This window comes from Calliphora vicina, chromosome 2 (assembly GCF_958450345.1).
Source record: "Calliphora vicina chromosome 2, idCalVici1.1, whole genome shotgun sequence".
Taxonomy (NCBI): domain Eukaryota; kingdom Metazoa; phylum Arthropoda; class Insecta; order Diptera; family Calliphoridae; genus Calliphora; species Calliphora vicina.
In genome coordinates, this window is record NC_088781.1 from 29,191,773 (window position 1) to 29,203,278 (window position 11,506).

The 11,506-nt window shown below is 32.9% G+C and overlaps 1 protein-coding gene across 1 annotated transcript in view; it reads right to left on the reverse strand.

Annotated features, from left to right (window-relative positions):
* The window catches only part of LOC135951521 (uncharacterized protein DDB_G0283357), a 256,332-nt gene extending 245,284 nt beyond the window's left edge, over positions 1-11,048 (reverse strand). Inside the window, exon 1 of the mRNA XM_065501184.1 lies at positions 9,939-11,048. Coding sequence (XP_065357256.1) covers positions 9,939-11,048 — 1,110 coding nt within the window. The remainder of the gene's footprint in view (positions 1-9,938) is intronic.
* Between the last annotated feature and the right edge of the window lie 458 nt (positions 11,049-11,506).

The window sequence follows — 11,506 nt, forward strand, 5'->3', positions numbered from 1 at the left end:
GACCAATTATGGACCGATCACCATAAATTAGGTCGTGTGATTTATGTCTATATGAAAGTTATTTATGTTGAATTTTGTGTATATACCAACATTTTTAAGTGATTTAAGCACATTAAAGTGATTTTCGGAAGCGGGTCTATATGGGAGCTTAACTAATTATGGACCGATCGTAACAAAATTTGGTGACATGAATATTGTATATATAAAACTTATTTGGAGCGAAATTTGTGTAGATACATATATAAATTAAACATTTATGACCGATAAAGTCCAATTTCGAGAGGACATTTGTATGGGGGCTAGGTGAAATAATGGACTAATGTCAGCCAGTTTCAATAGGCTTCGTCCCTGGGCCGAAAAAATTATATGTACAAAATTTTATCGAAATATCTTCAAAATTGCGACCTGTACTCTGCGCACAAGGTTTACATGGACAGCCAGCCGGACGGACGGACATCGTTAAATCGACTCAGAAAGTGATTCTAAGTCGATCGGTATACTTTAAGGTGGGTGTTAGACCAATATTTTTGGGCGTTATAAACATCTGCACAAACGCATTATACCCTCCCCACTATGGTGGTGTTGGGTATAATAACATGAAGTCTAGTATTTATAATAACAGCACAAACATTTTAAAAGTTTGGGGTCATTTTAACCCCAAGTGCCATTAAGGGGTAATTTCCATTTTTGTGCTGTTATTACAAATACTAGACTTCATTCATGTTATATTTTTCTTAAGTTTCATAAAAAGCGGCACAAAAATAAATAACATTTCGCTATCTTTAAATTAGAAACCCCAAATATTGAAAAATTTGACTTTTAACTATCACGATTTAGGGTTTATCGTTGTCCAATTTTAGTAAAACTTTCAGAGTATGAGAACTGTGAGAACTATACTATTGAGAACTATACTATTCTGAATAAGTTTTACATAAAGTTCATAAAAGTAAGGAATTGAGCTTATTCGCCAATATATGGCTAAGTAATTTGTTTTTCTCGAAAATTTCAATATTTAAATCGCTGGTAAGAAAAAACTATCGGAGATATTTTCATAATTTATTCATATTTTTATTCCCTATTATGTTCTCAATAATTCCCAAAATTCAAAGACTGTTCGTGGAAGAAGAAACTGATGCCTTTCGAAAGTAATGTATGATATTTAAGTAACCAAGAGAAAAACGGAAAGTAATTTTCAAAAGTTGGAGCATGTAAAATCCAAAAAGTGCAAAATAAGAACCACCCTAATGTACATATGAATGGGTTTAAGACAGAAAGCGATTATAACAGAGACACACAAAAAGACAATGATGATAGGAAGAAAATACTTATGATTGTTTTCATACAAACACACAAATATACACATACATAAATATTCTTTCAACTACGACTGTATGTGTTAAATCTTTAAAAATATTATACCAGAGGGAAATAGTGCGTCACATTAATTGAGATAAATCGAGGTTAATTGGCTAGATTATACTGTACATACTATATGTACTATATTATATACAATGGCGAGTTTACTACATTACTCTTTTCATAAATACAAACATACTGGTAAGTACATATATTCTAGATATAGAATATATCTATGACATTGTTGGTAAATCGAGGAGTTATGTGCACAAGATTTTAGATAAGTTACTATAGTATGTTACTACTATAGCTAATTTACTTTCACTGGCATGATGTACAGCAGATATACACCATCGCGCCAGTTAAATTATGTCTACTAGCTAAATCTAGTTCGGAAAGAGATGTATGACACAATAAACATAAATGGCACAGTAACTAGATTCAATGAGATTTTGTTATCTGTTGGAGTACATATATAAATAACAACATGGCTTATTATAATTGGTCCTTGACTAACAGCATTATTTTTGATTTTAACGCCAACTACATGTTTTTCATATTAAATGAATTGTAATTTTTCTTAAACAAATAATATATAGTTATTTAGTAAGATGAGAGGTTATTATATGTCAAACAATTTGCTTAAATTGTATTTAATAGACTGAGTTATTACTAATATGGGTGGAGAGACATTGGCCTCATATGTAAAGGATGGCATTTGTATAATTATTTTGAAGTATTTAGTTGAATCAATCTTACGAAGGAGTCAAATTGATTGGTATCCTTGAACCCGATTTTTGCGAAATTGTAGATGAAATTGTATTAAAACTATTCATCTGTATGCATACGTAATATGCTTAGAAATGTCTCTTTCTTAGACTGATGAAAATGAGAATGCTTACCAAAACGTGGAGACTTTAAAATATGTTTGTCATAACTGAACTAGAACTGAACTAGGACTGAACTAGAACTGAACTAGAACTGAACTAGAACTGAACTAGAACTGAACTAGAACTGAACTAGAACTGAACTAGAACTGAACTAGAACTGAACTAGAACTGAACTAGAACTGAACTAGAACTGAACTAGAACTGAACTAGAACTGAACTAGAACTGAACTAGAACTGAACTAGAACTGAACTAGAACTGAACTAGAACTGAACTAGAACTGAACTAGAACTGAACTAGAACTGAACTAGAACTGAACTAGAACTGAACTAGAACTGAACTAGAACTGAACTAGAACTGAACTAGAACTGAACTAGAACTGAACTAGAACTGAACTAGAACTGAACTAGAACTGAACTAGAACTGAACTAGAACTGAACTAGAACTGAACTAGAACTGAACTAGAACTGAACTAGAACTGAACTAGAACTGAACTAGAACTGAACTAGAACTGAACTAGAACTGAACTAGAACTGAACTAGAACTGAACTAGAACTGAACTAGAACTGAACTAGAACTGAACTAGAACTGAACTAGAACTGAACTAGAACTGAACTAGAACTGAACTAGAACTGAACTAGAACTGAACTAGAACTGAACTAGAACTGAACTAGAACTGAACTAGAACTGAACTAGAACTGAACTAGAACTGAACTAGAACTGAACTAGAACTGAACTAGAACTGAACTAGAACTGAACTAGAACTGAACTAGAACTGAACTAGAACTGAACTAGAACTGAACTAGAACTGAACTAGAACTGAACTAGAACTGAACTAGAACTGAACTAGAACTGAACTAGAACTGAACTAGAACTGAACTAGAACTGAACTAGAACTGAACTAGAACTGAACTAGAACTGAACTAGAACTGAACTAGAACTGAACTAGAACTGAACTAGAACTGAACTAGAACTGAACTAGAACTGAACTAGAACTGAACTAGAACTGAACTAGAACTGAACTAGAACTGAACTAGAACTGAACTAGAACTGAACTAGAAATCGCGTTAACCGAGTTTTACTGTAACATAATTTTATATTTGTATGTTAATCATGTTTGTGCAACATCTTTCTGTTATAGCTACCAGACTCATTTATTACCAAAAGACCAACATTTAAATCAGATACTATTGAAGCAGATAAATCCCAAACGTGCAACAATAAATTAGTTGAATTTGAAATGCTGAAAGGTCAAATCTACAGACGTTGTCTCCTCATACATAAGTACGTGTTCACAGGAGGGAGTCATTTAAATATTTTATAAATAATTTTGTAAATTTTTGTGTGCGTATCAAATATAATTTACGCCACATGCGAATTCTTCATTTGTAGTTAATATGTATGTGTTTGGGTATTCGGTTCTTTTACACAACATAAGAGGGCTATTTGAAAAGGGCTTTGGTAGATTGTCTTTGGTGTATGACTTAAAAATAAGGAATTTTTATTTAATTTTTAGCTTTTATTTTGAACCATTTGTACAATATAAATTTAATCAAAGTAATGACTTTTTCTCATCTTTCTGGCAACATATGGATTCCGAGCCAAAAGAACTGATCATTTTTTGAGGCCAAGAACCAATCAATTCAATATCGGATACTTTATTGCAAAGTGAAACGTAACCCAGAGAGAGAGCGTTCTGCATCGATTGATGCAATTTGAAACAAATTGTGGTCTGGACTATACATTGGGTGAGACAAAACTTTACAACCGATCGTGTCAAAAACACCACATCTGAACAGCACAAACTATTTCTCGTACGTTGAAACTTATCGTTTTGACGGGCTATTTGGAATCTGGCTTCCATTACCAATTTTACTTTGAAAACGAAAGTAAATTTCCCAGTGGAAATTTGGGTCTTATGATAAGTTTTGTATCAGATCTGCAAGAGATTTTATTATTTGGAAAGAATTCAAAAGTTCACAGAAAGATCATTATGAATAATAAGTTTTCTTTTAAAGACATTTTCATTCTACTTTCCGATTCTATTTTATTGCAATTGCTAGCAACCTTTAGGCTTAGAAACACTGAATAAACTTTGGTAACAAATGTGTTCGTTTTGCTTCTTTTGTTAACAGTATATTTTAATATTTCAGGTGCTTTTGTTTTATTAAAATACACTCATACACAGAAATAAGCACAACAAATGTGTTTTAAATATAAATTAACTGAACAAAACAGAATGGTACTGAATTGTATACAGCTTATTTGTAGAACATGCATTCAATTCAACACAAATTCACAAAAAAGGATTCTCAAAACAAAATTTTTATGCTTAGGAATGGACCTTTATCACTTGCTACAAGTATGTATTGTATGTATGTGTATTTATATTTATGTGGCACTGTTTAGCCTGATATTGTTTGTTTTTAGAAAAAAACACGCAATATTTTGAAACGTGTTGTGCTTTTACTGTTTCTCTTGCAAATCGTGCATAAATGACTATTTGTATGGTTGAATACAGCTAAAATTCATACAATCATTTATTCTCTCATCTAATGCATGAATGTCACTGTATATTCTATTCTATACAATTTTTTTTATTCATACACAGACTCATTCACCTCTCTATAGACTTTTTGTTATTTTTTAAACAGTTTTCGTTTGTTTATAAAAGAAAAAACGCCACATGTTTTGCCAAAATGCCACGTAAATCGCGTGAGACACATACAAAATCCATAAATAGCTTAATGTTTAGACCTGAGCTTGTTTTTGTATGCTTTAATTTTTTCTTTTACAATGTTATTTATTTTATTTCCCACTTTATACAAACTTTAGCTTATAATTGCGTTTTTAGAATATTTACAAAATAGCAATTAAATAAGAAACAATAGATGCCTAGCTAAAATCAAATTTAGTTCTCATTTCCCCACTTTAATAAGTTGTTTTGAAATGGGACTAATTACCAAATGACAACAAGATATTAAAAGGTAAACATTTAATAAAAATAAATTTAGTGGAGCTTTTCTTTTAATAGTAGAGTTTATTTGAGCAAAATTAGAGCATCTCTATGAATTTGTCTTAACTTTTTATTAACCAAATTATATTAAACCAGCCGTTAGGTTGAAAAACACTTACGAATCTTAGCTATAACCATTTTGGTCCATATTGTTTTATCTTTTGAAGAATAAATGCACTAAAAGTAAAGACAAAGACAAAGTAGTGATAAGTTATCACCTATTCGTGCTTTGTGGTATCGTAGGGAAGTTAATCTTCCAATCTTTTACGACTGTCACAAAAATGTCACAATTGATGGACAGTTGGTGCCTTTTCGAGGACGTTTTGTTATTTTTGTACCATCAAAGCGTCATATGCGGGAAGTTTTGCTTTAATTTGAAAAAAGTGCCGCCGAAGTACATCGATTGCTCTTAAAATTCTATGGTGGATGTGTTTAATTTCGGTTTCGGCGATAGATGATTTGTGCGGATCAAAAGTGGTGATTTTGAAAGGAAAGGAGGCGATTGCCAAGGCCAGCCAAATAATTTGAAGACCAAGAATTGGAGGCATTACTCCATAAAGATTGTTGTCAAACTCAACAAGAGCTGGCAAAATCATTGGGAGGCAACTTCGAAATGTTTGCGAGCAGCACGTTTCATCCAAATACAGGAAAATCATACGGGCATTATACGAATTGAATCTGAGAGACCTTGAAAGATGACTTTGTACGTCCAAAATGCTGCTTGAATCAGCGGGCATTATACGAATTGAATCTGAGAGACCTTGAAAGATGACTTTGTACGTCCAAAATGCTGCTTGAATCATTACATGCGATGGAAAATGGATCCATGACGATAACCCGAAGCGTAAGAGATCTTATTTAAACTCGGCTAATCCGCCAAAAGTATGAAACCGTAATATTCCATGACAACGTTCAGACAGATGTTCAACAGTATTTAGGATGAAGTGATTAGGAAGTTTTGCCTCACCCGCTTTATAGTCCATCCGCTTTATACTCCGACTATTATTTGTTTCGATCGATGCAGAATGCATTCTCTGGGAACAGAGTATCCGAAATTGGCTTGATTCGTTCTTGGCCTCAAAAGATGAGCAGTTCTTTTGTCACGGAATCCATATTGTTAAGCTGAGAAGATGGGTGAAGGGGGAAAAGGCTGGATAATTGGAAGAGATGTTCAAACTCTCTGAGCCGAAACAAAATTGTTTAGATTTTGATACTCGGAAAAATTGCACAAATAAATATGGAAAAAAGGAATGAAATAAAACGAAGTAATTAGTGTATTTTCTAATTATTTATTCAATTGTTTGGACAATGGATTCTTACCAAGTAAAAAGAAGTAGGAGTAGCGAAGTGCACAGTTCATAATTAGATTTGTATCTCTACGAAAACTTACGATTAAACGACTACTTACGATTAATTTAGAACTAAATGACAATTGGTAGTATACTGCAACACATAGCATTCTGCATTAGTATATATTGAGGAAAATAGCGATTGCAGGGAAATGAGGAAAATCGCTAAGTGTTGTTTTGATGTAAACACATATATTGCCATAAAGATGGGAAAAGGTCATAGCTAACAATAGTCAATGCTCTGAACAAATTCTTGTTGTACACATGTTTCAAAATATAAGCTACAAATTTGAAAAAAAGCTCGCATTTTTATGTCTGCATGTATGACTTAAAAATTCATCATATGTAGCAAATTTATATTCCAAATACAGCGAAAAATAATTTGCTCATCATGTACTGAGAAAACTTGATTATTGCACTTGTTTTGGTTAACTAATTTAACTGCTTAAGGTGAAGTAATATGCTACCTTTTATACACAAGAATCCAAATCCATATTTGAAATAAAGAATGATACCAATTCATTTCATAATTTCGATTATATCTCCTGACAATTAAACTTAAATTGAAATAATTATCTTTGTATGTAATTAGATAGTCTACTAAGAGTTTTTAAAAGCTTTTTTTTATTTTTCAATGTTTCCGAAAAATAGAAACAGTTGTTAATACACTGGTGCATATTCCTATAAACGCAGACTACTTTTTTTTAAAAAGATTGTAAAAATTAAACATGAACATATTTAGGGGGCTACAAATTTGTTTATTAAATTAGTTAAGACTTCACTTAAAATATTATTTACAAAATAAACTCATTTGTACCTTATTTTTTACTTAATTTTCGAGATTAACAGCCATTTTTAAGGGTATTTTCCTATAAACGCATTTTAGTTTATGGGCCACTGTAGCATTATTAATAATGTGTGGATGATCCATTGTTATGGATTGTTTCAAAAATACAGTCTGGCATTGATTCCACTAATTTTTTAAGCAGATCGGTATCAATTTCCTACCAGACTTGTTTAATTCTTAGTTTCAGCTCTGTCACAGTCATTATGCTTTCATTCTGGGCATTATTTGCATAAACTTTACGGGCAATGTATACCCACAAGTTCTCCATTGGGTTTAAGTTCGGACTACAAGCTGGCCAGTCCAACAGAGGAATGCTATGTTCATTAAACCAAGATTTCGATTGCTTAGAAACATGGATTGCAGCATAATCTTGTTGGAATATGCAATCTTCATCCAATTTTTCATCCATAAATGAGAGAAGAGCATCTTCCAACAGTTCGTTATAAATCGCTCGTTTATTCGTTTTCATCCATAAATGAGAGAAGAGCATCTTCCAACAGTTCGTTATAAATCGCACTATTAATTTTTGTCGGAACAAAACATATTTTCAACTTGCCAACTGCAGAAAACGCTGCCCAAACCATAACGTGCTATCACCGAAATTACGTTTTGACATCGGAACATTGTTTGATCTCAAATCGTGCCAATAGCATGAGTATGAGTCAGGACCATCTAAATTAAATTTTTTTTCGTCGTCCATTTCATATATTTTCTTGCGAATTTTGGACGATTTTCTTTGTGGTGCTTTTTTAGCATTGGTTTACATTTCGTCTTTTTCCATTTTATGTTTTCATCGTTTCGTAAAATGTGTGCAACGTGTTTGGAAGTCACTGGAAGATTCAATTTATTCTTTATTTGTGTGAAATTGAATTTGTTGCGGATTGCGTCTTGTTTGATTAGATTAAGTTGTCTTCTTGTTAGTTTTGTATTTCCCTTTGTTGGTTTGCGAACTCCATAATTTTGACCTTTCTTCAAGACATTTCGCACCACACTTTCCGAACGATCGATTTTACGTCCATTTTCTCTATTGGAACATCCTTGGTCGTGAAAAAAAATTTAATTTGAATCTTTTCTTGATCGGACAAAAAAGTTTCCTTGAGCTCTTTAAAAGTGATGAAATTTATTGATTCAAATAGAAAAAGTTGCAGTAAATTGAGGTGTTACTATTAGAAACGTACCTTCGGTTGAAAAAAAAACTAAAATTGATAATATTTTATTTTTTGTAACTTTTTTAAAAACAAATTTCACGTCTGCGTTTATACGAATCTTCCACTTAAAATAGCACGAAGAACAATTGATCGCATAATTAAGGCAAACAACAAAAATGAGAAAAAAACTTGTTTACTTTCAAAAAATACCGTTAAGTTGTCTCTCATTAAAAAAGTTAAATTTTGCTTTTGGACTAGAACAACAAAGATATAACTATAATACAGAAAACAATTAAGTGCGTTTATAGGCATATGCACCAGTGTATGTTTTTGTATCTTATCAAAGTACTGATAAAATTCAATAGCGCTAAGATTTCCATCCTTGGCCATCCTTATTTGATTATTTATTACTCTCTCGTTTTACTTTACTCCTTGAATACCTTAATTTCTTACTGTTAATTTGAGAGTTTCCCATTGCTCTGAGAAAATCACCACCCTCTCTTCCCATGTAAAAAGTTTTCTAATATTTGTATGTTTTCCCCTTCCCTTTATAAATAACATTTACCAGCAAGAATATTTCCCATAGATGGCTTTTCTAAATAAACTCTTAATATAGAGGCAATTAACTTATCAACCAACTTAAAGAGGTTTCAATACCTTGTAATCACTGCAGGAATTCATAATTTTAGAAAATATTTTAATTAAAAAAAATAAAAGATAAATAGATGATTGACTTTTAGAATGATTTTTAAGAATTCAGTAAAAAAAAACTAAAATTCTGAATTATAGCGTTTTATTATGGACCTCCCAATTGTTATTTATACTTATATTTAGTAGAACTATTCCATATATCATGGTTGTGGTAGGTCCATATTTAAAACTAGAAATCCGCACACTTATAACACACTTATTCTATTAGTTATTGTACATTAAATATGCTGTAGTACTTTATATTATAACATTAAACATTTAATTCTATGAATTGTAAACATATATTTGTTATACAATTTTCAAAACACTTTATTTAATTCTAAACCAATTTATCCCTTGAATTTAAATAACCAACACACTTCTTACTTTATCCCATTTAAATCTTTCAATTTCCTCAACAATAAAGTCTATTGACCCCATGACACGTTTCATTTTAAACTGTCTTTATAATATTTATTAATATCCTTTTGAAATGACACGTTTTAATAAAAACATTTTTTTTTTAATTTCCTCAATATTTCCATTTAACACAATAGAAATAGGTACTACATTGTACATAGATTATTGAAACATTATCTACAAATATTTACATTGTCAGATTCATTCACAAAAACTTTACTCACCTCTAAATCTTCTCTACTGCCACCACCTCCGCCTAGACTTCCACCACCCAAAGATAATTTTCGATTTCGTTCACGCTCTAAGCGCAACAATATTTGAGCATTTTGTTCGCACGTGTATGTGTGACCTTTGTGACGACGTTCCAAACTGTATTCGTATAGTGGTCGTGATGGATCTGGATTAAGGTCTGTATCATTGCCAACGTCACAACTACACAAAGACTGATTACTGCGTCCCTTGGCACGACGTAAAGAACCGCGATTTTGTGGCGTAGCCGCACGTTGTTCACTGATGTGATTCGAAAAGGTGACTACATTGTTTTGCAAACGTTGGCCAGGGGGAAGATGAGTTTGTTGTGAGGGTTGATGCTGCTGCTGCTGTAGTTGTTGATGTTGTTGCTGCGCAAGACTACTCGAAGAGCTGTGACAATTGTTGGCGGCAGTTGATGTGTTATTAATAAGATTGTTGGTATTCAGCAAGGTAGTCATGGCAGAGCAACTGCCGGATCTTAAGACCTGCATAGCTGTATCAGAGTAATGCGAGGATGTATCGTAATTATCAAAGCTAAGATCATGCCCTGTAGTACCACTGAGACGGGCACCATAGGCAGCTGAAGGCATTATAGGCGGGTAAGTGGGAGCTATGGCAGCAGCTGAGGTGGGACTGAAGGAACGCAAACGTTCACAGGCTCTCAGACTGCTGCGTAACACAGGTGTTTGGGAAGCACTAAGACTACTTTTTCGTTTTGAGGGTGAGACATAGTAAATCTCACGTTCATCGAACTGTATTTCAGCCGTAGAAGAGGTGATATTACCATTCTCATTGGCATAGCTAGAACTGCGGCCAATGGTGTTTGTGGTGGCTGTGGTGCTGGTAGTACTACCACCACTGGTACTACTCATATTGGGATGATCAATTAAATTTTGTAACAAAGGCTTGCGATAGCCACCATTTGTAGTCGAATTGGTTGATTTGTTATTGCTGCTAATGTTGTTGGTGGTGTGTTTCTGAGGTTCTGGCGTCGAACTACAACTGGAACGATAGGTACTATCATGAGAACTTTGCTTTTGTTGAAATCTAGCAGTATCAACCGCACGTCTTAGATCATTCATGTTTTATGTGGCAGCCAATAATCCCTGTTCTTAAGGAGTTTGAAATCTATTTAAGTTTCGTAGTTTTATAGTTTAGTTAAGCATTTTAAATAAGTTTGGTTTTAAGCTTATTGTCATTGTCATTTACTATGTATTTTTCCGCTTAAAGTGTTTTGTGTGTGTGTTTTTGTTGAATATTGTTGGCTGTAGTTTTTTTTTGGTTTTGGCCTTATCAAATATTCATGGGACAGCTGTCTGTTGCTTTAAAACAGTACGTGGCACATTATACTGAACACCAGCTCATACCAATTTCATTTATTTGCATTCTGTATGCTGTTAAATATTCCACTTCCGTTTTACAATATTATAAGGACGATGGTGATGCTGCTGAGGTTGCTGATGATGATGATGACTATGATGGTAATACACCTTTGTTATTCATTTCACAATATAAACGTTTAAACTTGAAAGGGGAGGAG